This window comes from Chiroxiphia lanceolata, chromosome 23 (assembly GCF_009829145.1).
Source record: "Chiroxiphia lanceolata isolate bChiLan1 chromosome 23, bChiLan1.pri, whole genome shotgun sequence".
Taxonomy (NCBI): Eukaryota; Metazoa; Chordata; class Aves; order Passeriformes; family Pipridae; genus Chiroxiphia; species Chiroxiphia lanceolata.
The window spans coordinates 3,454,588-3,482,556 of NC_045659.1; the positions used below are offsets into that span (position 1 = coordinate 3,454,588).

Here is a 27,969-nt window from a genome sequence, read left to right on the forward strand (position 1 = left end):
GATCATAGAAAATGTCCTCAGAATAGGGGGGATTTTAGAATTTTATAAGCCTGTGCATCTTTCTGTGTAAAAGAGGTGTCTATAATATATAGAGAGCATAAATAATAATCATGAAATAACAAAAAATAGGAGATGTGTGTGTCTGCTTGTTGGTGCCCAGCCGAGATCAGTCCTTGAGCCTCCCAATAAGTAATAAAAAAAAAAAAAAAAGAGAGAATTTTCCAGTTTGTATCCTCTGGCAAATGCAACACACATTAAATTCATTTAGCCTAGTGCATTTTTAATAGGCATTATTCATCTATTACCTTAATGAGCTTGTGGTGAAAGCATATTGCCTCCCAATTTTAACAAAAGCAGTCTAATACTGCTGCAGCTTTTTCCCCTTTTGCCTTCTAAGGCAGCAACACGGAGGGGGGAAGAAAAAAAAGCCATAGAGACAGATAAGGTTTTTATTCTGTGTCACAACACTACATTAAGAATAAAACCTTCCACTTAAACACTTAAATGAAAACATCGAGAAACTAATTTACCATTTGTAACCACATGATTTAAGTAGGAGCAGCTTTAATTTTCTTCCCATTTTCCTCATATTCAATGTGAGCCCACATTAGATTTCACTGGCTCAAATCACAACACTTAAAGCCACTTTCATTTTCTTTTTGATTAAATAATTGAAATTCCTGTCACTGCCTGCACTTTACTAGCACACAAATTTTCTGTGTAAAGATAAATACTCTTTTTTTTTTTTTCTCCTCTCACTGGCTGTAGGGTTTGGTTTTGATTTTTTTTTTTGGCTTTTTTTTTTCAGTTTAATCTTAAAAGCAGGCAAGGTTTAGTTTATTGATGGTTCCATAAAATGGATCACTACTCCATTCACCTATTTCGTGGAATTACACCGCTCCCATTAAGTGATTGTTTGGAGAAATTATGGAAAGCCATCTTGGCTAATTTAGCTGCCATCCTTGGGAGGTTATTGCCATCCAACCCTAAAAGGACAGGAAACCTGGTTCCTCCTGTGCTGCTCCCTTTCCACACACACACACAAATCCATCAATTCCTGGAGCCGGGATTTTTCGGGAAGGGTTTGTTTCACAAGTTTTATTAATTAATTTTACTGACTAATAAGTTACTCCCACGAAATTCAGGACTCTTCCCCCGGATGTGCAGCATCCCTGGGGTGGGAGGGAAAGATCCCAGAATTCCACAAATCCTGGGATCTGTTTTCAGTTTTGGGCTGTGGAGGGACTGACCCTGCTCAGGAAATTTGGGTCTGCTCAGGGATGGGTTAACTCTGGGTAACAGGGTTTAATTTGCCCCTGAGCTTCAGGTTCTCATATTTATATTTATTTATATATATAATATATATTTATATATATTGTCTATAGTCTGTGCTTCAATTCCTTATATATATGATACATTTATATATATTATATACAGTCTGTGCTTCAGTTCCTTACATAAGAAGCATATATATATATATGTATGTATGTATGTATGTATAATGTATATATATATACGTATGTATGTATGTATGTATGTATAATGTATATATTGTATATAGTCTTTGGGCTTCAGTTCCTTATATATCAAGCATTTGGATATATTTTTATATATTATATAGTCTGGGCTTCAGTTCCTTATATATGTGAAGCATTTCTATATATTATATATAGTATGGGCTTCAGTTCTTTATATAGAAGCATATATATATTATATACATATTAAATGTAAGTATTATATATAGTCTCTGTACTTCAGTTCCTTATATATCAAGCATATATATATTTTCATACATTATATGAAGTCTGTGCTTCAGTTCCTTATATATGAAGCATTTATATATATTATATTTTCTCTGGGCTTCAGTTCTTTATATAGAAGCATATATATATTAAATATAAGTATTATATATAGTCTCTGGGCTTCAGTTCCTTATATATGAAGCATATATATATTTTCATACATTATATAAAGTCTGTGGCTTCAATTCCTTATATATGAAGCATTTATATGTATTTATATATATTATTGATACTCTGTGCTTCAGTTCCTTATAATAAAGCATTTTTATGTATTTATATATATTATCTATAATCTGTGCTTCAATCCCTTACATATGAAGCAGTTATATATATATTTATATACATTATCTATAGTCTGTGCTTCAGTTCCTCTGGGAGTTCGGGTTTGGTGCTGCTCATCTCATCCCCCCACCAAAGCACTGATGGCCTTGAGGCTTGTGCAGAGTTCTTTGAGAAGAGTTTGTGACCTTCAAAAGGTGTTTCTGGGTTTTTCCAAGTGTATCTGCTGAGCTCTTGGAAGGTGTTACCCTTGGATCCCAGCCTGGCCAAGCTCCTCAGCAAAAAAATAAGGATAACTTTAATTTTCATATAAGAGGAGTCCCTTCCACACCGTTTAGAAGCCTCCCTGACAGTGCTGACTGTGCATGTTTAAAAAAACAAATAAATAAACCTACGAACAAACCCAAACTCCCGGAGGAAAATCAGCCGCATCAGCCGGGTCCAGAAGTTAAGGACCTTTCTGTGAACAAAGCAATGCACCAGGTCAGCCCAGGCTTTCTGTGCTGAAAGGAGGTCCAAGGGGCAGAGGGAAACCCATCTTTGTGCTTGCCCCATCCCTTTCCCTGTAGCCATTCACCCCAGAGCACAGAACAACCGGGCACGTCAGCCTCAATTAGGCAACTGCTAATAAAGCAGATGCTGCTATTGTGGGCACCAAGTGTGGGTGCAGGAAGGCCCCCAGCACAGCCCAGGCTGAGCAGATATGATGCTAATTGAACTCTTGCTGGCAATTTTTCACCCCTAAATGAACAAGAAAGAGAGGGGTCTTGGAGCCTCATCTGTTCGGCTCGTGGGCAGGGAAGTGTTTTCCAGGCCAGCAAAATGAGCAACTTAATCCACGGGGATGTTTGGCAGGAGGGGCTCCTCGGCAGAAAGCAGCACCCCAAAACCCTGAGAGGGTGAGTGTGGGTTGTGCCCCGTTCCCACCACGGCAGCAGGGCTCAGGGACTTGGGCATTTTGTTTAATCTTAAGGAAACTGAGCGTTTCTGCAGCTTTCCCTTGCCCAGAGGCTGGAGATCCAACGGGAGGCAGCAAGAGGGTTTTCCAGGCTGCTTCCAAGGCAGCTTCAAGGAGGCTCTGCCAGCACAAATGTTTCAAAGAAGGACTTCATTAGCCCCTGGGCACCTGAATTTAAACCTACTCTTCTCCTGCCCCTTTGCTAGACACACCTAGACCCCTCACACCTACACCCTGCCTCTTAAACCTGCTCCTTCTTTCCCTCTTTCCTTTGGAAGGGTGTTGGGAAGAGGGAAGCTCAGCTCCAAGGCTTTGGTGTTTAAACCCACTCAGACACAGCCAAGCAGCTGGAGGTACCAGCAGGCAGGAAATTTGGGGTGCTCTGGGACCCCCTTGGCACTGCTCAGCACCCCCTCACCCAAAAAAAGACAAGAGAGACATTTCCAGGAAGGTGTTGGTGCCAGTTTGCAAGTTAAGCCTGACTAAAGTGAAGGTGAGGATTCCCAGATTTCTGCATGGGCTGGAACCTAAATTCCAGGGTTAAACCTGCTGGGGATTATTTTTTGGCTGAGAGCCTCGTTTTTTTATCAATCCTGGCACAAAAGAGTTGATTTCTCCCCCTTATTGTTATCAATGAATAATTAAGTCCCTCCTAGTAGCCCCGGGCTGAGAATGCCTTTTAAATTAAAATATTTTCCATTTGATTTTTGTTTGCTGCTCATTGAAAATTGGGAAAAATAGGCTAATTACAGCTATCCTAATTAAGCTCCTGCAATAACCCATAATTATGCCTGTATTTATCACCTTTGTGCTGGGCACTTTAACCTGTTGTGGTTTGTAATTAGCGTTGGGGGCTTTAATTTTTTTATAACACACACACACACCCTCAGTATAGGTGGGGTTTGAATTGAAAGTGTGGAAACAAACTCTCTGTTTGTGAACCTGTAATTGGGGTAATTTAGGAGGGTTTTTATGAGCAGCAAGCCCAGGTCAGAAAGCTGGGCCGGGTTTAAACACACTTAGTTGAGTCTAAGTGTGTTTTAATAAAGACAAATTGCAGCTGCTGAGCAGCACAAACTTGGCCTTTTTTTCCCCCCCAAGAAAAAAAAAAAAGATGTGGAGAAAGGCTGAAATCCAGCCAGAGCAAACTGCATGAGATGCCAGCCCCTGTTTTCAGGGGTTGTGTTTTACTCTTCCACGCTGGGGGAAGGTGCCCGTGTTGCAGTGGAAGTGCTTTCCTTCCTCCGAGAGCACCTCCTTTAATGGACACAAAAATGGCTTTGCAGGGGAAAAGGCCTCTCCTAGGCTGGTTATTTGCTGAATTCTATCCATGCTGACTGCAAGGGGAAAAAAAATCTCTTTCCCTTTGGTGCCTGAAGGACTCACAGATCCAGAGGAGCTGTTGGCTTTCCTGAGGAAAACCCGTTTTCCAGCAGCTCCCTGGAGTCCCCTCTGCAGAAGGCCCTTCCCTGGTGCCTCGCAGGGAACCTGTGGGGTCAGATGTAAAACTGCAAAGCAAGGGGGTTTTTTTCTGCTGAAATGCTCCTGTTTCACATGCCCAGAGAGCTGGGGTTACAGGAATGACTTGATTTCTCAAGGCAATGCAAGACTTGAACCCCCTTGGGTTTAGGAGCTTTCCCAGGAGAAGAGGGGGGGAGAGAGAAAGGAAAGGAGAGCTGCCTTTATATTTATATAGGGAAACATCCCAGATTAAACCACTGAGGCTCCCTCGGCTCCTCCAAACTCCCAACAGGTTGGGCTTTGATTTCTGGATCCTTTATTAGGTCCCTTTTATTTCTCCTGCTTTTCCTCCCTGGGTGGTTGGATAATTTCTGTGCCTTTCTATTAAGGGATGTGCTTTGGGGTCTGGTGATGGTAAAACCATCCAGCTCACGGGCACACAAAAAATTTTGTGCCCTTCTGGATGGATCAGCTCTCTCCCCTGATAGATTTTGGGAGCTAAAACGCAACAAGGAGACAGGGATGTAGTTTGTGCACTGGGAAAGCAGTGGTGTTCTGCATCCACCTTCTCCAAATAAAGAGAATTTCGTGAGAGAGAAAATGTGGTTCAATTAATTGTCTGCTAATAAAGCAAACTGAAAAAATGAGACTAAATATGCACAGTGAGAGAGAAAATGTGGTGCAATGAATTGTCTTCTAATAAAGCAAACTGAAAAAATTGGATTAAATATGCACAGTGAGAGAGAAAATTGTTGGAATAAATTGTCTTCTAATAAAGCAAAGTTGTCTCAATTAAATTTGGGTGGAGTCATCAGTCTTTTGAGGACAAATCAGAGAACATCCTGAGTTGGAAGGGACCCACAAGGAACATTCTGACCCTGCACAGGACACCCCTAAAGTTCTAAATAAGCCCCACAGACTTCAGCAGAACCCAACCAGGGCCACAACATTTATTAGTTCATGGAAGAGACAAAAATTAAAGTAGAACACGGGGTGTGATATTTGCACTAAACCCACTGTCTTTATGGACAAACTTGGAGCAAGGAAAGGAGAAATTTGTTAAATCAAGTCAATTTAGTGCTCTGGAATAAGGGGAGCCCAGCACTGGCCACACTTACGAGGCCATTCAGGGCTGATTTATTCCCTGAGACCACAGAGACAAAATCAAGCCATTACAACCTTTTTAAAAGCTTTCTTGCAGCCAACTAAAAATATCCATTGCTGACAGATGCAAGCTGTCAATAAGGAATTTAAGAACTCAGTATGAAGAGTGGAAAGAGTGCAAAGTCTTGATAAACATCTCAAATTGGGTCTTACTCAGTGGGAAACAAGTAGTTTATAGTGGTAATTGTAAAGGGCATTTTACATTGAATCAATTAAATGAAAATCTTTTAAAGCCTTTTTAAAAAGAGACCTTTTTAAGTTAACAGGTGATTTTAATTGGAACCATGGGACTTGCATCACGGGAGGCTGGGTGGGTTTTTTTGTTCAGGTTTGTTGGTTTTTTTTTTTGGAAGCATTCAATATAGGGTAAAATCGATACACTTCCATCAGCATCTGAACTCCCAGAGTCTTGCAAGTTGAATAGTGAAGGCAAGCAAGAATTACAGTTTGCTCTGGGTTTGTGAGGCTTTTTCCAGCAATTAAATGTTCCTCCATCACAACTCCTTCATTGTGAAAGGTGCAGGAGAATTTATCAAGACTTGGTTGCTGAGGATAATTTTTTTTAGCCAGAATCCTCTGCCATCATCCACTATAAGATTTTTATTAATAGATATTTTTGATATAATCAAATGCAGTAATTGCAGCATTTAACTTTTAAATTCCCTTTTTTTACCCCTTCTCAGCCCTCTGCAGAATTATCAGCAGCAGGCAATGCCTGTGAACCTGAGGGACAAATGCCACGAGCACAAAACCTTCCCTCTAAAGCAAATGACACTTTGGGCCATTGCTTTTTAGAGCTGGTGAATTCCTGCTCTTCCCAGTGCTCTGCAATCCATCAAATCCATCGAGGTGGAATCCAGGAACAGCAGCTGCCTACCTGGGAGGAGGAGAGGGAAAACCAGGGGCAGGAATAACACTCAGGAAAAGGCTTGGAACTGGTTCCTCTGCAGAGCCCTGGAAGCAGAATTAGCTGGGATAACCTGTGGATCCTTTATTCCTCAAAAATCAACTTCGAATTTCAATCTCATCTCCTAAAAGTCAGAGGGAAATGTTTGGTGTGTCTCATCCCAACAGGGACAGCTGAGATCCAGGGGGAGTGGGGTGGTAGAAGAGGCAGAAAACGCATCACACAACCTGTATTTTGGGTGAAAAAAACCCCTCAAAGGGCCACTGAGAAGTTCCCCAGGGGAATAAACACAGGGAGAGAGCAAGGACAGCCTGGCTGATCCAGCCACCATCCCACAGGAGCACCAGCAGCTCCTGGGATTTGACTGTGATCTTTGCACCTTCCTTAAAGCAACCCTGGAGTTACATCCTGATGTTACCTCCAACAAATAAAAAGGTACAGAGCCTCTAAAAGAAGCACTGAAGCCTCTAAAAGAAGCATTGAAACCTCTAAAAGAAACATGAAGCCTCCTGGGTGTGGGGAAAAAAAAAGCCTGGAGAAATATCCCAGCTGAGTGACAGGAGGAATTCAAGGAGGGACAGCACCAAGGAAGGCGCATCCCAACATCTTCCCTCCCTGAAGTGGAGGATTGAGGCCAGCAAGGTTGAAGACATGAGTATCTTTATTTTAGGGTCATGGGAAACATGAAACCCCACTGAGTATAAACAGCACATATTCCCTGGAAATGTCCAGGGCCAGGCTGGAGCAACCTGGGATAGTGGAAGGTGTCCCTGCCCATGACAGAGGGTGGACTAGATGAGCTTTAAAGTCCTTTCCAGCCCAAACCATTCCGGAATTCTGCACTACAGGGGGTGGTTTGGATCCCTCCTGCCCTTCCCTACCCCTGCAGTGACTTCCTTGCCCTCACACACAGGGTATTCCCAAACTGGTGGGTGGCTGTGTGGCTCCAGAGACCCACCAAAATCCCAGCAGGGCAGGTGGGGAAACTGAGGCACAGTGAATCCCAGCAGGGTGTGGAGCCAGCAGCAATCCAGCCCCCTCATCCTGGGCATCACACCCTCCCTTCCTGCCTGGAATTGCTGTGCTGCTGCTGTGCACCCAGTGATTAGTGGGAGTGTGAAGTTATGGAGTGGGAGATCCAATCACAGCCACAACTCCAGCTCTGCACAGGCCTATTTGAAAGGGTAAGTGTTCCACAGTTGTTTTTTTTTTTCATGCCTGCAACAATCTACACAAATAGGCTTTTAAATTAAGCAGTGATTTGGAATATAAGTGAGTGCATTTAAGCTGCTAAGAGATGGAAAGATCCTAATGGCTGAAATATTTGTCATATCACAAATAAACTGGCTGTATGGGGAGCTACTAATATAACTAATTTTTACCAAATCCTTCACTGCTCTGTGACAGAAAATGAGGTCAGCACAGGTTGAGGCAACAGCAAATGAGCAGCTGCCAGAAGGCAGCACAGAATACTGATAAAGGACTCTGCAGGAACTGTGCTGCCTGCCCACAGAAACAGGAATCAGTTTGTTCAAATTAAGATAGAGCTTTTCCAGAGCATCCAGGGCTTTAATGGAAAGGTGCCGACGAATACAGGCTTTCAATGGGTCTGGAATACAAATGCCTTCCCAGGTGTTTCCTCCCTGTCCCCCCCAGACCTGGGCACATCCAGTTCTCTCCATGAGTTCTGTGGGATTTTTGAAAGGCACTGGGGTGTCAGAGGGGGCAGGAGGTGCCCTGGGGCAGCTGATGAGAGTCCCTGGGATTCCTACGGTTCCTCTGGGGTTTTCCAGTTACAGGAATTAAACCCTGACCTGATGTGCCACTCACAAGGAGGCAAAGTGAAAGGAAGAGGATTTTGGGTAATGTGGGCCACTTTAATAGAACAAACCAACCCCAAAGCCCACAGAGATGGTGCCTGGCAGTGCCTGGAGCACCTCTAGAGGTTGAGGAGCCTCCCAAAATCACTCCAGTACAAGGTGCTCTGAGCTGCCACAAGGAGGACAATATACCCAGGGAAGAGGGAAATGCTCCATGTCAGGGCTGCAGCAACAGCCTGTGTTTTTCTTGCCATGCTTTAAAGCTGTCACAAACATTTGGGACCAACTGGGATGCAGCCATAGTCTGGTTAGATGAGGAAAACAACAGAATTGTTTTCATTCTCAGAAAGAAACCAAGAACGCTTTGGAAGGGGATTTTTCTCCCTCCTTTACAGGGACAAGCAGCCTGTCTTTGAATAAGAGGAAGATTTTGGTCATAACTTTCCTTGAGCCCCAAATGAGTGAAAAAAAGCAAGTAACTCCACTGCTGAAGCTGGAAACTGAGACATGGGGAAACTGAGGCACAAAATGTCTTCCATAAGAATTATAGAAATCATGGAATATCCTGAGCTGGAAGGGACTCACAAGGATCATCCAGTCCAGCACAGACACCCCAACAATCCCACCCTGTCCCTCAGAGCGTTGTCCAAACCCTCCTGGAGCTCTGGCAGCCTTGGGGCTGTGCCCACTGCCCTGGGGAGCCTGGGCAGTGCCCAACCACCCTCTGGGGGAGGAAGCTTTTCCTGATATCCAACCTAACCCTCTCCTGACAGAACTCCAGCCATTCCCTCAGGTCCTGGTGTAAGGGAAGAGACTCAGTGTCTTCACTGTGGCAGCCTGAGAGTGACCCCACCACGGCAAAAACGGGTCAGAGAGGGGAGCGGGGTGTCCAGTTTTAATTTGGGATGACAATCACACATAACCCCAGCTCCCTGTGCCACGTGAGAGGGGCTCTCCCGGGATCAATGCACAGGGAACTTTGGGAGTGGAACAGCGACCACTTGGGAGCATCAGCCAATTTAAGAAGAATGAGCTCCACATGGATTAGCAATAAAACTTAGAGCTCGCCACACTCCTGAAATGGAACGGTGGAAAGGGTTCATATTTGATAACCATTAAATGGTTTAATGAAATAATTATAACCCAGACTCCTGAGCCCGGCTGGGATCAATAACTATGAGCTCTGAGCAACAGCATGACCCGAGTTCTGCCATTTTCCCAGTGCTCCCCAGCAGGCAGAGTGTGAGACCACAAATGAGATTGACTGGAAAGTTGCATTAAAACCCCCCCATCCAGGGCACTCATGGATTAAGGGCCGCTGTGGCGCTGCAGTGGGCTGGTCAATACGCTTTATTTTCCGCATCAGCCCCAATTTTGCCACCTTCCCTCCCACTATTAGTGGGAGTCGATGTGCTGTCGATGCCTGGTGCCGGCAGAAGCTGCATTAATGCAGGCTCACAAAAGCAGGGCTCGTGGCATTATCACTTCACTCACTTTCAAATTACAGCCTAATGCTGTCTCCAGGCAGCCTGTGACACGTTAACACTATGTGTGGTTTGCTGGTGCCGGGCTAAATATTTCATGGCTAAAGATTTCAGGGGAGATCTGACGACTGAAATAAACCACTGCCCGGTGGGAAATCATTCCAGGCAGGAGAGCTGGGCGTTGGTGGAAAACCGACAGGAAAGGGGTGATGAGGGTGATGATGTGGGAGAGGGGAGGAAGAGCAGGGAAGGTGTGAGGGCAGGAGGAGGGCTGGTGTGTCCCCGTGTCTGCTGGGTAAAGGCAGTGAGACAAATAAATCGAATAAATCCAGTGATGGGGCAGAGGGGATGAGAAAAACAATACAAGTACCTGTACCTGCACTGTGAAAACAATACAAGGTACTCACCTGTCCAGGTACTCACTTGTTCAGGGATCCACTTGTCCAGGAATTCACTCATCCAGGAATTCACTTGTCCAGATACTCACTTGTTCATGTACCCTCACACAGTACCTGCACTTGCTCCCGGGCACAGGTTTAGGTGTCCTGTTGCTGCTTTTAAATGTCAAAGTGTTCCCCCAAACATATGAAATACAGGTGGATTGACCCTGAGAAATGCTTTGTTTTGGTGGGTATCCCTTATTTTGCTCCCCTGTTTTGCAGACAACTCTTTAGGTTTCTTTGCTGTCATTAATGGAAAATCTCATAAATTTGACAGCGTTTTCCCTCATTTATTCACAAAAACTGCCTGTGCCAAGCACTGCTTGGCTGCAGAACTCTGCAGCAGCCCCTTCTGTCCCACTCTGGGTCTCACATCCCTCTGGCCAGACCCTCAGTCTGTACCTGTGCTTGTTTAGGATTTAGAAACCTCCTCCCTGAGCCTGACCAGGCTGGTGGGTTTGAACCAGAGCTCTGACAGCCCCCACCAACACCCTCCTGTGAGAACTGTGCTGGCTTAACCCACTGGCCCTAAAATACCCTAAAATACCACTTTCCCACCCCCATTTCCACTTAATGTTCCCTTAGGGCAACAAAGGCATCACACACCATTCATGGGAGGTGCTGCCACGGATCCAATTAAATGCCATAAATATTTTTTGGGTGACATCATTCAAAACCTTAGAGGGGCAACCAAAAAAGGTGCCTCTGTGCCATTCCATGGTCAGGTGCTGCTATCTGGTGGCCCAGCACCAGCAGTGCCAGCAGGGCCCCCAGCCCCCCCAAACTGAAAGGAATTTAAACTCTGCAGTGCAACATTAATTTCCCACTCAATTTTGTGGGATTAATTAATGCTGTGGTTATTCCCCTAATTATTATCAGGGGACCAGAAGAGCTGGCAGTGCAGAGGATGTTGCAGTCAGCAGGCACAGGGTGAGGGGACACTGAGGGACAGTCTGTCCTAAGCCAAGGTCACCTGGGACAGGTTGGTTTGTTCACAGTGGTTTGCCCCGAGGCTGTGATTGGGGTTTGTGATGAAAACAGGGAGGAGCACACAGGGATAGCTCAGTTCCTGCTGAGCAGGGCTGGCACAGGGGCCTCTTCTGCTCCTCACCCCACCAGGAGAGGCTGGGGGGGAACAAGGGGACACAGCCAGGTGACCCCAAGGGATGCCCGAGGCCCTGTGGGGGCATCAGCATCTAGAGCTGGGGGAAGGAAGAAGAAGGGGAGAGAGAGATGGGATTTCTCCTCCCTGGTCACCATCAGGTGTGATGGAAGAGTAAATCCCTTGTTTTGCTTTCCTATCACCAATTAAGCTCTATGTCACCCCCCTGGGCTCTCTCAGCACTGCTGTGCCCCCAAGTACCACTCACAGCTCTGGCACTACAACCCAAAAATGAAGGGTAGGAATTTGAATGCCACAGGCAGCTGAGGGAGCTGGGTTTGAATTTGGAGGTGATCCCGTGGAGTGAACGTGGTGATCCCTGCCTGGGATCCAATGGTAAGGATGCACAGGAACAGCTCCAAGCTGTGCTGCAGGGTTAGACTAGAGAGAGGGAAATGCTTCCTTCCTGAGAGGGGGGCAAACACTGGAAAGAATTCCAGAGGTGATTCCAGGTCAGTCCTTTGCCTGTGGTTTTAACACCAGGTCTTTCAGCCCTGATCCAGGCAGCTGGAACTGGATGACTTCTCCAACTTCCTTCCAACTGATCCTGGCCTAGAGGTTTTCATGGACTGCACTTGCAACTGGGAACTGCCACTCCTCTGCTCCAGGCTTCACTGGGAGCAGACTGCTGCTATATAAAGTGATATTAAATATTAATATAGCAGCAGTTTTCACAGAATACATAGTATTACTGCCTCGTATTGCTGAAAAGGCCACCCAAAAAAACCCCACCTCCCCACCCAGCCACAGCTTCTCCAAACTTCAAGCCACCTCTGAACCTGCCTTCCTGCAAGTCAGATGCTTCAGCTTATAAATGCTTTCAAGACCAAATCATTATCTGTGTCTATTTTAAAAATGCCATTTACTGCCCAATGTCTATGACAATCAGCTTTTAAGTTCTTCCCAAAAAATGCATCCAACCATAATTCCCAGGCAGCATCTGGCTCCCTTCCCTACTCCAGCACCCACTTGGATCATGTTAAGGGAAAAGAAAGTAAACTTCAGGGTAAATAAAGATTAATGATCCCTAAATCTACAACTACAAAGAAGTGAAGACAGAGACAGTGTGATGCCCATTAAATAGTTTTTATTCTTTAGGACATGAACTGCATTTCCACTCATTACAGTACTGTAAAGTGCAATGGTTTCATCTCCCTCCTGTGCACACTTTCAAGTATTTAAAATGCCCAGAAAATGTTTCTTTTTTTCTTTTGAATTTTTGTTTTCTTTTTTTACAGCAGCTGAGTTACGGAGTTTTAATCTGGCAAAACCAACCCAGATGTGCCTACAGGTTTGGGTCCTTCACTCTACCCCCCAGCTGGGGGTCCTCCAACACTAACTGCTAGTGGAATGCATTTCCCAGTGTCCTTAATCCACCTCCTCGATGGTTGGTCCAGAAGAGGCTCCACCAGAGGGAGGAGCTCCACCACCTGGGAATCCTCCAGGCATCCCCCCGGGCATCCCTCCAGCGCTCTGGTACAGCTTGGTGATGATGGGGTTGCAAACCTTCTCCAGCTCCTTCTGCTGGTGCTCAAACTCCTCCTTCTCGGCCGTCTGGAAAACACAAGAGCTCAGTTAATGTTATGGACACAGCCCAGAAACAAAGCAGGATATATATTTTAAGAATCTAGGCTTATTTTTAGTCCAGATCATTTTTATTATTATTTTTGCTTATGCTCAGCCCCACCAAGTCAGACTTGCATTGGACAGATGTAAGATAACTTCTGCTTGGTCTAGTATCAACATTACCTAGTACTTTTACCACTGTTTAATGTTAAGGTCCTGTTGCTTTGGGAGCAACACATGAGGTCAGACCACTCATGGGAGAAACCCAGCTGGAAAAAGGAGGGGTTGGAAGCTGGGGTCGCTCAGACATCCAAGGAAGGAACTTGGACCAACACAAGTCTTTCGACTTCTGGTGGAAACTACGAATGGCTTTGGAATCACTTTCATCACAGCAACCAGAGCTTCTGCATCCTCCTGGACCAGCCTCAGCCCGACACCAGGACCATGGAATGGGACCTACCTGATTCTTGTCCAGCCAGTTGATGATCTCATTGCATTTGTCCAGGATTTTCTGCTTGTCCTCATCAGAGATCTTGCCCTGGAGCTTCTCATCCTCCACAGTTGCTTTCATGTTGAAGGCATAGGACTCCAGGGAGTTCTTGGAGGACACCTTATCCCTTTGCTTCTCATCCTCTGCCTTGTACTTCTCTGCCTCCTGCACCATCCTCTCGATGTCCTCCTTGCTCAGCCGGCCTGCAGAACACAGGGCACGGTTTGTGCTCAGTCACAAACTCCCAGAAGTTAAAAATCACACATTTCTAGTTAGTTTGGGCAGGCAGAAGAAGCCCAGAATGTGCTTTCTCAGGAACTCATGAACTACTGCACCAGCAGCAAACCAAGGCTCACAGCTACAATCAGTGTGAAAGTGCCAATTACAGCCAAGTTGTGATTAAAATAAAAAGCACAGTTCAGAGGAACACGTGGGTCCTTACCCTTGTCATTTGTGATGGTGATCTTGTTCTCCTTGCCAGTGCTCTTGTCCACAGCAGACACGTTCAGGATGCCATTGGCATCAATATCAAAGGTTACTTCAATCTGAGGGACACCTCTGGGAGCAGGGGGAATGCCAGTCAGCTCGAACTTGCCCAGCAAGTTGTTGTCCTTAGTCATAGCACGTTCTCCTTCGTACACCTAGTGAGCAAAACCATCCAATTATGTCATTAAGGTTGACATTATTAAACCATAATGGGCTATTAATTATCCTGATGGGACATGGTCGCTCAGACATCCAAGGAAGGAACTTGGACCAACACAAGTCTTTCGACTTCTGGTGGAAACTACGAATGGCTTTGGAATCACTTTCATCACAGCAACCAGGATTTTGAAGCTGCAAGGACACACCACCTCTGGCCTAAGAGTTACTGCAAGCATCTCATCACCTCAGCCCAGAGCTCTGTGCTCACCTGGATCAGCACCCCGGGCTGGTTGTCAGAGTAAGTGGTGAAGGTCTGGGTCTGCTTGGTGGGGATGGTGGTGTTGCGCTTGATCAGCACTGTCATGACACCTCCAGCTGTCTCAATACCCAGGGACAGCGGGGTCACATCCAGCAGCAGCAGGTCCTGCACGTTCTCAGACTTGTCTCCAGACAGAATAGCAGCTTGCACAGCTGGGGAGAGAAAGGGGAAGTGTTAGGAGCCAGATAATGCTACAGATAAACTGTACACTACAGTCAGGCACGTGGCTCGCTCAGACATCCAAGGAAGACTTTGGCCATCATTAGTAGACTTCTGGTGGAAACTACGAATGGCTTTGGAATCTGATTCATCATTGCAAGTCCAAGAAGATTTACTGATTTGAAAAGCTTTAGTCATCCAGGTGGTAAACAAAGGGCCTACAGCTGTACTGCTCTGAGACTTGAACTCAGGTAGCAGTTTGTACCACCACCTCCTACAGCTGTACCATGTGAGTTACTGCTACATTATAGTTACCTGCACCGTAGGCCACGGCCTCATCAGGGTTGATGCTCTTGTTGAGCTCTTTGCCATTGAAGAAGTCCTGCAGCAGCTTCTGGATCTTGGGGATGCGCGTGGAGCCGCCCACCAGCACGATGTCGTGGATCTGGGACTTGTCGAGCTTGGCGTCCCTCAGGGCCTTCTCCACGGGGTCCAGGGTGCCCCGGAACAGGTCGGCATTGAGCTCCTCGAAGCGAGCCCTGGTGATGGAGGTGTAGAAGTCGATGCCCTCGTAGAGGGAGTCGATCTCGATGCTGGCCTGGGTGGAGGAGGACAGGGTGCGCTTGGCGCGCTCGCAGGCGGTGCGCAGGCGGCGCACGGCGCGCTTGTTCTCGCTGATGTCCTTCTTGTGCTTGCGCTTGAACTCGGCGATGAAGTGGTTCACCATGCGGTTGTCGAAGTCCTCCCCGCCCAGGTGGGTGTCCCCAGCTGTGGATTTCACCTCAAAGATCCCATCTTCGATGGTCAGGATGGACACGTCGAAGGTGCCGCCGCCCAGGTCGAAGATGAGGACGTTCCTTTCAGCACCCACCTGGGAGGAGACCAATGGTTTTAATTCGCCTCCTGCTGGGGGGTCAACAACTTTTCTATTTGGCCATCAGACAGTTAAACAGATTTCACCACAGCTTTGAACAATTATAGAACAGAACTTTCACCTAAGCACCTTTTCTACTAAATTCCACAAATATTAGTATTTCTTGTCAATGATTCCAGTGGATAAAGACTTTTAGAACATTTAAAATACATATTAAACACTGTAGTACAGCTTTCAGCAATTTTAGAATAGAACCCTTAGCTAAGCACCTTTTGCACTACAATCCTAAAATGTTGTTTCAGTATTTCTGGTCAGGGATTCTAACAGATAAAGACTTTTTAAATGTTTTATCTGTAGAAAACATACTTAAAGACATAACGAGCACATTGCTTGATGTAACTGAGCCAAAGCTGCTCAGAAGACTCAGAAGCCTTGAAGCTGTTCTAAGGAGGACAGAAGATGGTGAAGAGGAGGATGAAGAGGAAGGAGAGGTCTTTGTGACTGCTTGTCACAGTAGGGGGAAGGGTGTCTGAGGGAGGTCTGATGGGACAGACAATTCTGGGCTAGGTAAAACCAAAGATGTAATATTCAAATATTAATTAGATATAGTTACAAAAATATTAAGGCCTATACTATGGTGTGTGCAATATGTGTTTTGTGTACCTGAAGTGCTATGATGTAAGAACTGCTTTCTACTCTTCTCTACTCAAAATTGCCCAGAACTATTTCTCCTACTTCAGACCTGATTTAACACCACACCATACCTTTTTGTCCAGCCCATAGGCAATGGCAGCTGCTGTGGGCTCGTTGATAATTCTCAGGACGTTGAGCCCTGCAATGGTTCCAGCATCTTTCGTAGCCTGGCGCTGGGAGTCGTTGAAATAGGCTGGGACAGTCACCACTGCGTTAGTAACAGTCTGAAAAACAGCAACCAACAGCTCAGTTACCCATGTCAACTGCTCAGAGAATTACAACATTCCACTCGAGTCCTAAACCTCACCTTTCCAAGGTAAGCCTCTGCAATTTCCTTCATTTTGGTTAAAACCATGGAAGAAATTTCTTCTGGGTAGAAGCTCTTTGTCTCGCCCTTGTACTCCACCTGCACTTTGGGCCTGCCAGCATCGTTCACCACAGTGAAGGGCCAGTGCTTCATGTCAGATTGGACCACAGAGTCATCAAACCTGCGCCCAATCAACCGCTTGGCATCTGGAAAACACGATTTGACCCTGAATATTATGTTTATTCACAATTAAAAACACTAAGTTCTTCCTAAAAATGAAAAAAAAAAAACATGGAACATTATCCTTAATCTGGAATTATTACTGTCTGGGTGCAGGTATTGCTGACTTTCACCCCTTGGATATGCACAAACTCAGTGGTACCACCTCAGAAATGCTGCAGCTGGACCATAAACCAGCATGAGACAGTTAGTCAAGGCCATTTAAAACAAACTGCCAAGAAAACCTGCAGCAAAGCAAAGTTTTAGCCCTAAGGCAATTACCTTCCCTGCATATAATATAAAATTAATTAGCAGTAATCTAACTGTATTAATCAGGCTAAAAACAAATTAGGGATTTTAGTTACTAAGCCTGCTATTAGTAATTACTGTAATCAGGTAACATTTATCCCTTTGCTCAGCTTCTTTACGCCAAGTCTGGCAGTCCTGCAGCCTTACCAAACACTGTGTTGGTTGGGTTCATGGCCACCTGGTTCTTGGCAGCATCTCCAATCAGCCTCTCCGTGTCTGTGAAGGCCACATAGCTCGGTGTGGTCCTGTTGCCCTGGTCATTGGCAATGATTTCCACCTTCCCGTGCTGGAACACGCCAACACAGGAATAGGTGGTGCCAAGATCGATCCCGACAGCTGGTCCCTTCGACATCTTGTCTGGAAAATAAAAACAAAAAAAGTTTTAATTAAAAGGGAAGAACTGCTGAAGGTTGCCCAGAGAAGCTGTGGCTGCCTTATTCCTGAAGACTTCAAAGCCGGGTTGGAGCAACCTGTTTCAGTTAAAGGTGCTCCTGCTCGTAGCCGGAGGTTGGAAGCAGTCGATCTTTAAGATTCCTTCCAACCTAAATTACCCTGCTACTGCAGGATGAACCCTGCAATCCCATTCCCGTTATCCCACGTGGCATCGGGAGCACACCGGGTGCATTCCCACCTTCCACCGCTTGGCGTCCTTTGCGCCCCCCCCACCACGTGGCGCGCGACTACAAATCCCGGCGTGCCCCGCGCCGCCCGCGCCGCGTGACGGGCGCAGCGGGGCGGGCCCGGGGGCTGCCGGGAAATGGAGTCCGCGCCGGGCGGGCCGCGTGCGCTGGCACAGCCCCAGCCCCGTGCGGCACCGACCCCACTGCGATCCGTCCTCCCGCAACACTCCGCACGGGGCCGCTTCTCTACTCTCCCGCCTTCCTCCCCGCCTTCGGGCACTACATCCCCCGGGGCGGCCCCTTAGGGAAGCAACTTAGGCGCTGCGTCTCCTGCAGTCCTCCCCCTCCCGCCCTTTCACCAGACGCGCGGCGGGGGAGGGGGGGGACGGACGGGATGCGGCGGCGAAGGAGCAGAAAAACCGCTCACAGACCAAGAGAAAACCAGGGGTAAAAAAAAAAAAGCACCGCAGTGGCAAAAAACGCGTCTGCACCCGCCATTCCAGCCCGATCCCCGCAGCGAAAAGCCCTCTTAACACACAAAACCACCCGCGCCCTCCCAAAGCCGGCCCAAAGCTCCAAAGCTCCCTCTCTCCGCGCCTTCCCCCACGCAGCCACATCCCCCTGCACCCCCCCGCGTGCCGCACAGGACTCCCCCAACGCCATTACCGGCAATCCGGCCCGGTATAGTTCTCACACAGGATCAGACGCACCCCTCAGCTCCTGTGCGCTCAATGCCCCGCGCCCGCCGAGCCGGCTTTTTATACCCGCCCAGAACCTTCCAGAAGGACACGCCCCCAGAGTGCTGCCCGGGCCAATCAACGCGCGGGTTCCACCACCTTGCCCGTCGGTGATTGGTCGCCGTCCTGCGTGACGCGCACCGGAAAGGGGCGTGGCGCGCCAGCCGGCCCCGTGTTCTGGAACCTTCATGCGCTTTCCCCGCGCACACCCCGCCCGCTACCAGCGGGGCGGGGCTTCCCGTGCGCCGCTGCCAATCAGAGCCCGCGTCTCCGGCCGCGCGCGGCTGACGATCCCCGGGGGCGGGGACAGGGAAGGGGCGGCAGCCAATCGGCGCGCGGCGAGCCCGGGTTTCGTTTGCATATTTCGCAATGGGGCCAATGGGAGCGCGGCCATGGAGGGTGATTTGCATAGAGGGAGAGCGGAAAGGGGGAGGGGGGCCGAGAAGATGGCGGCGCCATGAGGGGCAGCGACCACAGAGGTCCTGTGGGGTTAATGAGTGTTAATAATTAAGAGATCCTGTGCCCCCGGGATCCCGCTATGCCCTCAGAATTCCCTCCTGCCCCCCCCCCGGGAATGGCGGCATTTCCCGTTGCTGTGCTCGCAGCCCCTCCCCATAGCCTTCCCCACAGCGTGTGCTCAGTGAATCTCCCCGGTACAATAATCACCGTCCTCCATGTTCCCTTCAACAAGGCTCCCGGGTTTGTCCCCGCGCCCTCTTTCTCTCCCAGGAAACTACGTTTGTGGTGTTTTAGGGTGACACGGGTTTTTTCCACAGAGCAAAACCCACCTCAGCGTCTCCCTGCTCCATAATCCATCCCAACTGTCCTTATCCGTCAGCAGCTCCAAACCAAGCCAAGGCACAGGGTGTTCCCACAGCTTGGCATGTCCCTGCTGCTCACTCGCAGCTCCCAGCAGGGATTATTTCTGTGGAAATAACGGAAATAATGGGGAAAGCAGGCTGTCCCACATCCCTTGGGACCCAGGCAGCACGTGGACACCACACAAACCCTGGGATGGTCCCAGCACCTGAGGCTGGAGCAGAGGTCAGGAATCACCTGAGGTCAGGCTGAGGACTCAATCCAATGTTTACACGGCATAAAGGGCAAGTGGAAAAGTCAGGGAGTCACCGGGAGGAGGGAACACAAGATAAGAGCTCTCGGCGTGACCCCTGACCAGATACACCTCACCCTGTCCAGAGTACACCCTGCTCCCACCTTACACCAGGGATGCCCCTCGGTGTAACTCACACTCAACACACCACACACAGGTGCAGTGCTGTTAGCCTTTGGAGGTTTTTTTTGTTTGTAAATCATGAGCAGAATTCCACTAGGACCTCCTGAGAATAGCAGCACCTGCACCTTGAAATTCCACAGTGACATTTAGATGTGCGACCACACTTGGCAGAGCAGAGTGATAGCAAGTGAAGGGAGCCTGGAACAGCAGTGAGTCAGTGCAGGGAGGAGGGCAAATGACTCATTACATTAGGAATTAAAGGCTGTTAACAAACTGGACCAAAGTAGCTCATTTACTGTGTATCAGAAAAATTAAGGCTCGGCAGGCTGGACACTGTTAAGTATTTTGTGTGGAGTTTCTTCAAATTACTGATTCCACTTATTTCTGGACATGAATTTAGTATGTTAGGGATCAAGCACTGCTTCTCCTTTAAGAGTTTAAAACAGAATTGGGAGGAGAATAGAGATTATCAAAGACATTCCTCCTGCTCACAGCAGCAACGTTTATTTATACAACACTTGCATCTGCAATCCCTGGTTGAAGTTTGAAAATCACACATTTGCAAGGCCATCCCTTCCCTCTCCCACCACATTCTCCCCCTCCAGTGTGTCAGTACCAACGGATCCAGGTTAAAAATAACCCCAGATTCCTGATACTGTACAAAAGTATGCAACTGCTCCACTCCTCTGAAAATCCCCAATCAGGATTTTTAATGTCACCAACTCCAGTGGGAGCTAGTTGACGGCGTTTTCTCATGAATCAGGGACAGCCAGGACACACCTATGAGACCACTGCGTTCTGTTTTAAATCCTTTCTAGTGATGTTGCAATTTTTACTCCCAGATTTCAGTAAGGAGCGCTGCTGATGTGGGGAGACCTCTGCAAAACACCCTCGGGGAGAGGAGGTTGAGAGAAATCAACCACAATGACGTTTAGTTACCCTTAAAATCCCACCTCCAGCTCCCACACTGGAGATTCCTGTTGGCTGCCTCAAACTGTTCATCTGCAGAGAAGATCTGAACTGTCTGAGCACGGGTCAGGTGGTTGCTCAAAGTTTCCTTGTCACCTCACAGCCCTTGAGATCAGTGAAACACGGGCTGGTTCAGCAGTAAGGTCACGGGAGTGGGAGGATAATGTCACCAGGGGTTTATATCTGTGCTGGCACTATCTACCACCTCCATCCTCAGCCAAAATATCTCAGGTGGAAGAGCTCCATGGAAGACAAAACACCACTCACTCGGTACACCCAAGGTCTCACACATTTCATACTGTGGCCTGTAATTTAGACTGAAAAATACCCAGGGAAAAAACCCAGCTTCTCCATGTTTCCATGCAAATATGCAAATAGTCCTCGTTGGCTTAAAAATGGTATTTTTAACTCCGTATTTTTTCCCTTGGATTCAGCTTGACAACATGTAACACATCACACCACAGAAGATGGAGCACTGTGCGAGTTGAGTTGAGCTGCAGCACTTTAGCTGCAGCACCTTTATTTATAAAACAACCAACCAAAAAAAAAAATTATGAAATCATTGATTCAAAGGAATCAATAATAAATATTTGCTTTCCTCTGAGCTGTTCAGACACAGTACAAGTACACCAATTATAGCAGGTAGAGGAGATGGAAGCTTAGTTCAGCTGCTGAGAAACAAAAGAAAGCTACATAACATGGTCTGCATTTAATCACACAAGTAATAACTGGTATATGACAGTAAATGCTTTAATACACTATTTTACAAAGAGTTTGGCTTATGGTTCATTTGCTTCCCTTGTGCAACTCCTGAAAATGGAATACCTTTGGAATGATCTCTTTCTCCTGTTCCCTTTGAGTAAGGAATTTTCCCTCTGGGTTTCCTGCTGGCAGCAGAAGTGCAGCACTGACTTTGTGTTCCCCTGGGAGATCTCTGATGTGGGGGCTGGAAAGCACCTCAGTGTTTCAGAGTTAGTGATTTTAAATCATTGTGGTGCCCACGTTCCCTAAGCAGGGCCACACACCTTTGTTGCATGGCAGGAGAGGTGCTTTTTCTGGCAGGGTTTCTAGGCAGATACCTGGATAGCAGGTACCTGAACTGCTTCCCAACAGGGCTTGGAACAGCCAGGAATGATCACACATTCCAGGCTTCAGTGATTCCTCCAGCTGACCTTCACCAAAAGGCTCATAAACCTCTCAGCCCCTGCAGTCACACTGATGCCTCACAGGGCAAGGAGTGACTTCTCTGCTCCAGGAGGGTTGGGACACCAGGAGAGGGTTGCCACAGCTGATCTGTCCTGCAGCTAATTCCCCAAAGCCTCCAGAAGCTCCTCCAGGAGCAGGCTGGTGCATTCTCCGAGCCTCCAGGCTGCAGACAGGGGATCCTCCTCCCTAATAATTACAAGTCTGGCCCGTGACTCAAAGCCAACCTTTGGTTCTCAGGCTGGGACCAGCTGAGCTGTTGGAATTGTCACCCTCAGTTTGTGGTGAGGAGCTCCTGGTTGCCCAGGCAGGAGAGAAGCACTCAGGGGTTTGTGTGCACGGAGTGAGGATCCTCAGCTGCAGCACAGGTGACATGAAGCACAATAGGCAGCCATAGGAGAACCCCAAACTGCTTCAGCCATCCTATTCCTGCTCTTGGGATTCCCCCAGGGCTCTGGAAAAGAGCAACTGCAGAGGAATCACAGGCACTTACAGCTGCCTCTCCAAACAGCTGATCAGGAATGTGCTCCTGGAGCACCCAGGGAAGCTCTCTGGGTAAAATGACAGAGTATCCAACACCAGGATCCAAGACCATGGAAGCAGCAGCTTATCAAACACCTCACACCAGCTCCCCTTTGCTTAAACCTTAAACTCAGGATTGTCTTCCCTGCACAACATCAGCACTTTGTCCTGCCAAGGGTTGACTCAGGGGTAGAGAAAGCGAGTGAAATTTTGGTACATCTGATGAAAATGGGTGACTACTCCTAGGAAAAGAGGTTCTCATATAATATAGGGGAAGTTTGAAATCTACTTCCCATATGGAAGCAGCCCAAGCAGGGCTTGGCTTTGATCAGGTTGTTTAAGACCTCAAGTGAGGAAGTTATAATTCCGACCCTCAGTCAAAAAAGGAGATAAATTACAGTCCTGGAGTGAAAGAATTACAGATCTGTGGTTCTTCTGTGCAGGTCCATCTTCTATAGACTCATCCCACAAATTGAAGAAAACCTTCCCTCCCCTCAAATGGAAAAAAAAAAAAGTCCACCCTCTTTTTTTTTTTTTTTTAACAGAAAATCATCAGTCCAGGAATACAGGAATCTAAAACCTACAAGCTCAGTGTCTTGTGTGTAGCAGTGGTCAGAGCCAAGTCCTTCAGAGGAAAATACAAATGACAGAACTCTGCATCTGTCTCCCATCCTTTCCTATTGGCCTTCAACTTGAAGTGTAAGACTTTATATTCCTTGCAAATGTTTAGTCTGGTTAATCACAAAAAATATTTTGTTACAATTCTTGCAGTTTTTTAAGAACCTTGCTAAAGGTTTAAGCCTCAGCTATAGCACGTGGCCCAGCATTTGGTGTAGGAATGGGACAATGCACACAAATATCTCCTGGTGGAAGCAGCATTGTGCTTGTTTACCTGTCCCAGGTGTGTTTTCCTCATGTCCTTCAGTCTTACCTGGAGGCCACCTCAAGAGTGCTGTTGGTTCAGACTTGGGAAGAGCTCTCCATAAGGCTTCTACAGCACAGCTCCCCCCAAAACTGGGGAATTCACCACCTGCCAAGGACAAATATCTTCCAAATGCTTCATCCAGGCTTTTTGGTAGATTGGTGGCCCTCCCCTTCTGAGGAACTGCCTCCCTTCTGGATTCAGGGCCCAGTTCTCATCTCACTAAGGCTCATTTGCCACAGACCCCACTCCAGAGGGGTTTCTGTGGCTTTGCAGTGCTGGCCATGAAAGCAGAGCAGGCTCCAGGCCGTGTCTCTGGGTGCACCAGTAAGTTTATTCTGGCAATTAAAGCACCTCTGTTTTCTTGACATAAAAGGTCCTTTCTCTTTAATACAGAGTTCAGTTCAGACACTTGCCCTAATACTGCATCTCCTGACCTGTTGGAGTGATCCTTTCATTTCCACTTCAGTTCCAGCCTCCAAAAGCATTTCACTAGAAGACTGAATGGAGAAAAAGTGAAGCACCTTCAGTCCCCTTTGAGGCTGGACACCAGCCTGCCCTCAAAATCTTCAGGTGAGACCATGCATCTTTGAGAAAGTTCTCCAAAACCAGTACAAGAGACTTCTCCCTCCCCACAAAACCTCTCTCTGGCACATTATGCATCTTTATGTCTCTGTTGATCCCTTTTAAAAAATCCTGAGGTTTGGTTTCTTTTCACCTGCACAGCGCTTTGCTGTTGCAGTTTTTAAATGCTCAGTGTCCCATTTCCAAAAAAAAAAAAAAAAACAACAACAAAAAACAATAAGAGATAATTTAAAAAGAAGCTCCCTTTTCCCTCAAATGGCTCCCTTTTCCCTCAAATGGCTCCCTTTTCCCTCAAATGGCTCCCTTTTCCCTCAAATGTATCTTTCTTCAATAAAAGAAAATCCCGTATCGGAACTTCAATAAAAGAAAATCCTGTCTCATAACCTCAGTGCTGGAAGATGTACGAGAGTTAAGTGGGAGGGCTTCTTGTGGTGTGAATAATCACGAGTGATTAAAATGAAGCTGACCAGGAAGATAATTAGCTAATCTAACAACTCCTATGTGGCTGGTGGTGTGTGAAGTGTTTCTGGGCAGCAGGAGCCTCCCGAGGGTCACACGGTCTGGAACGCCCGGCTCTGGGCAGGCACCATCACCAACGTGGCTCCCATTTTCATCAGGTTGTTGTAGTCGACCTTCTTTGGCTCCATCTCCTTCCCTTCCATCTCCCTCTGGCTGTACTGGGGAGGGGTGAGGTGAGGGGTGGCTTCCGTGGACAAAGTCCGCTGGCTGCGGGAGGCACTGTTGGCTGTGGACCTGGTGGAGGAGGAACCTGAGCGGGAGCTCCTGGAGCCAGAGGAGGAGGAGCTGGGCTTCACCAGATGGGCCTTGGGTGCCTCTGCGTCTTCTCTGCAACCAAACAGATGGCAGGGGCTCAAACACCACTTCCTCATTTCGCCACTGCCATAAGCAGTTGCTCCCTGAAGCTGCAAATCACCAGGGAGTATCTGCCCAGGAATAATTTCTGTTATCTGCTTTCGGAATTCTGTGCTCTGTAACTTGGTGGACTGAACCCCCCTATTGCCCTGCAGAGCTGCTGGTCAAACAGGTTTGGAATAAAAACACACACAGCTCTGCGTGTGGAACAAATAACAAATACCAAGTGTCACTGCAAACAGCTCAGATGGAACTGTCTGCTCTGTAATCCTGACTCATAATGAGAAATGGCCTGGGCAAGACTAGCTGAAACCAGTTCTTCCACTTAAAATAACCTGTGGGTAGAGAAAGAAGTGCAAGAACTGGGTCCTGAGAGAAAGAGAGAGAGGATGTAACAGTCAGGCGTGAAAAGGTGATACAAGAGGGTGAGGCTCCAACTGAAAATTCATGCAAGGTGAGAAGGAAAAGAAAGCAGGAAAAAGGGAAGGGAAGGAATCAGCAGAGGCTGCTTTCAGGCTGGCAACCTGAGTGTGAGGCAGAGGAATCAGCTGCTGAAGGGATTACAGAGATGTCATATGAGGGCAGTCGTACAAATAGACACAAAGATGGATCAAGGCACGGGGGTTGTTTCTTCCAGGGTGGGAGCAGCTAAAACTCCTTCCTGGAAATAGATCTTTCCAGTGCTTTCCTTCCTGGGTTGGCTGGAGAGCAATCTCTGCTTAGGGGAGTTAAGGGGCAGGCCTGGAACAGATGAGCTCCAAGAACATGTGTCAGCATTGCCGGGGTGAGGGTGTCCCCTCACACACGGCTCAGGGATTGCTCACCCCGGCTAAATCCAGAGCACAGTTGTTCAAAAGGCTCAAGGAGGACTGAGAGAACCTGCCTGTCTTGGAGCATTCCCAATAAAAACTGTGATTGAAAAGGAGGAAGGAGAAGGAGAGAGAAGGAGACAGAAAAGGAGGAGAAAGAAGGCGAAGGAGAAAGAGAAGGAGAAAGAGAAAGAAAGAAGGAGAAGGAGAAAGAGAAGGAAAGAAAAAGAAGGAGAAAGGAGGAGAAGGAGAAAGAAGGAGAAAGAGAAGGAAAGAAGGAGAAAGGAGAAGAAGGAGAAAGAAAGAAGGAGAAAGACAAGGAAAGAAAGAGAAAGAAGGAGAAAGGAGGAGAAAAAGAAAGAGGGAGAAAGAGAAAGAAAAAGGAGAAAGAGAAGGAGAAAGAAGGAGAAAGAGAAAGAAGAGAAGGGGACAGAAAGAAGGAGAAGGAGAAATAAAACCCCCCAAAACCTCTCAGAGCCACAATGGACAAGTGGGTTGGATTTAACAGCGTAAATGCTTTAAAATGCTGAAATTGCAAATGGGAGAGAGAGTTTTATGCTGATTTGCCCTGGGGGTGTGGGGGGGGGAAGTTTAATCTGATTTTCTGGAAAATCTTCACAGAGATTCTCACAAGTGAAGAAATTTGTCAGTGCTATTTCACAGAGACTTTAAAAGCTATTTAGAACAAACTTTAGCAACACTTAGCCCTACTTACAGCTACTTAAATCTTTACTGAAAAGATGTGTGAAACTGCAAGGAGGGAGCGTGGGAGGTGGGGGATTAAGTGCAAGGCGTTACCTGATTTCATTTGGTGCCTCCTCTTCCTCATATCTCTTCTTTTCTTTTCTCCTTATCGTCAGCCTCACCACCAGGAGGAGGAGGGAGAGTCCCACCACCACCCCACACGCTGCCCCAGCGATCATGCCGATATTTTGGGCATCTGTTGTCCGAAAAACAGACGGATTAGTTGATAAATTCTCACTGGAGTTGCACGGTCAGGTTCTAGTCCCCACTACAATTTACAGCACCGGGTATAAATCAGAACAGAACGCGCCAGTTTATTTATTTAGGTGTGTCTCCACACAGAAGTTGAACCAGTTTATCTCCAGGCACTGTTGCTGAAGCTGAGCTGAGGGTGAGAAAAGCTCTGGAAGGGTGGGATCAAAAGTGCTGTGCCTTCAGCTGTGGGTCAGAGTGAAACGAGGAGGAAAAATCCTCCCTTCTGAGCACAGAGCCACCGAAAGCACAGACATGTGAAACACGGCACCTAGTAGGTTCCTGGAGGCACAAGTGTGAATATTTCCCCGTGAGGATTTTTTTTTCCCCCCTTCAACTTACCCTGAAGTGATTACATTTAAATAATTCCCTTTTCCAGAAGGAATTATTTAATCGTGGGGAAAAAAGTGACCCGAGCTGGGTCAGAGAGAGGAAGGAAGGGGTAGAAAGAAAGAGCATCCTGTGTGTGGCATTTTTCCTCCGAAACAGAAAAGATGAGACATTTCCCAGCGATTACGGGCCCTTGGTTGCTACTTTATGACAACTTCTGGTCGGTTGGGCTGGGCTTGGCTGAAAGTTGTTTCCTTAAGGCTCGTCCCTACGGAGGGTTTAGCAAACCCGACTGAGGTTTTAAACCAATTCAGTTCAATTGGCATAAAAGCTGCCCGGACGCTTTTACTTCAGATGCCTGAGGCAGACCGGTTTTCCTTGCTGCATGACCGTATTCCAGTTATTTCAGGCTTGGCCGGGCAGAAAAAGTTCCAAAGCTGTGGAATCTCCAAGAAGAGACCTCGCCATTAGCAGTCTTTTAGCACAGCAGTTCCAGCCCCTGCTGATCTCCTTTGAGAGCTGCTAAACTCTATTGTTTGGATTTTTAGGTGCTAAACTCCACCCTTTTCCTGGCATGAATATGCAAAACACGCTCCACCCTTGATGGGTTTTATCAGGCGGAACACAGATTTTAACTTCTGGTGCTCCGGACAGAATTTATGAAATTTGGATTAAAACCAAAATGTCAACAGTTGCTCCACTTTACTCCGTGGAGCCCTTCCAGCTGTCTTTAGATAGTTTAGTGTCCCGAGTGCAACAGATAAATAATTTGGAATTGAATCGATGGAACATCCACAGAGACAGTTTATACCTGAGAATAATATGCAACCACTCCAGCCAGAAGTACCTCAAAAGCTGCAGGCTCTGGAACCTTTAACTCCCAGTTTCCCCCCCTTTTATGCCATTAGTCATTCTGAAAATCAACATTTCTAACAGACCGAAAAATCTGAGCCCAAATGATGTTTTAGTCACTTTAGGTTGTGGTGTTTTAGTCACTTTAGGTTGTGATTTTTTTTGTCACTTCAGGTTGTGATGTTTTTATCACTGTAGGTTATACAGAGGGCTGCTGTGCAAACCCTAACTGCAATAAATAAGTATAAATAGGAACTAT

The 27,969-nt window shown here is 47.1% G+C and overlaps 2 protein-coding genes, 1 long non-coding RNA gene and 3 other non-coding genes across 7 annotated transcripts in view; 1 reads left to right on the forward strand and 5 right to left on the reverse strand.

The window, feature by feature from the left end:
- The first annotated feature begins 11,567 nt into the window (after positions 1 to 11,567).
- LOC116797863 lies at positions 11,568 to 27,961 on the forward strand. 2 transcript variants are annotated; one of them, XR_004360765.1, is made up of 3 exons: positions 11,568 to 11,578; positions 27,574 to 27,835; positions 27,885 to 27,961. It is a non-coding gene; the product is annotated as an uncharacterized LOC116797863 (long non-coding RNA). The 2 variants fall into 2 exon arrangements; XR_004360764.1 differs by lacking the exon at positions 11,568 to 11,578 and having other exon boundaries at positions 26,928 to 27,835.
- On the reverse strand, positions 12,545 to 18,470 carry HSPA8 (heat shock protein family A (Hsp70) member 8). Its single transcript, XM_032709751.1, has 9 exons — positions 18,345 to 18,470; positions 17,206 to 17,415; positions 16,531 to 16,736; positions 16,295 to 16,447; positions 14,972 to 15,527; positions 14,447 to 14,649; positions 13,976 to 14,174; positions 13,504 to 13,736; positions 12,545 to 13,031 (listed from the first exon to the last, which is right to left on the reverse strand). The coding sequence occupies exons 2-9, from the start codon at positions 17,408 to 17,410 to the stop codon at positions 12,846 to 12,848; spliced, it is 1,941 nt and encodes a 646-aa protein (XP_032565642.1). The 5' UTR covers positions 17,411 to 17,415; positions 18,345 to 18,470; the 3' UTR covers positions 12,545 to 12,845.
- On the reverse strand, positions 13,342 to 13,438 carry LOC116797865. The gene has a single exon (XR_004360766.1). It is a non-coding gene; the product is annotated as a small nucleolar RNA SNORD14 (small nucleolar RNA).
- On the reverse strand, positions 14,260 to 14,356 carry LOC116797866. Its single transcript, XR_004360767.1, has one exon. It is a non-coding gene; the product is annotated as a small nucleolar RNA SNORD14 (small nucleolar RNA).
- On the reverse strand, positions 14,726 to 14,816 carry LOC116797867. Its single transcript, XR_004360768.1, has one exon. It is a non-coding gene; the product is annotated as a small nucleolar RNA SNORD14 (small nucleolar RNA).
- The window catches only part of CLMP (CXADR like membrane protein), a 43,312-nt gene continuing 36,445 nt past the window's right edge, over positions 21,103 to 27,969 (reverse strand). Inside the window, exons 6-7 of the mRNA XM_032709752.1 lie at positions 26,331 to 26,472; positions 21,103 to 24,696 (exon numbers count right to left, since the gene is read on the reverse strand). Of these exons, the coding sequence (XP_032565643.1) occupies positions 24,402 to 24,696; positions 26,331 to 26,472 (437 nt within the window). The 3' untranslated portion in view covers positions 21,103 to 24,401. The remainder of the gene's footprint in view (positions 24,697 to 26,330; positions 26,473 to 27,969) is intronic.

Bases quoted from the DNA above. Each gene is read 5' to 3' on its own strand.
- HSPA8 (XM_032709751.1), bottom strand. From the start codon at position 17,410: ATGTCGAAGGGACCAGCTGTCGGGATCGATCTTGGCACCACCTATTCC. The intron at 15,528-16,294 runs GTATGGTGTGGT...GTCTCCTCCCAG, and splicing joins CCTATGGGCTGGACAAAAAG to GTGGGTGCTGAAAGGAACGT. The intron at 14,650-14,971 runs GTAACTATAATG...TTCTCTCCCCAG, and splicing joins GGCCGTGGCCTACGGTGCAG to CTGTGCAAGCTGCTATTCTG.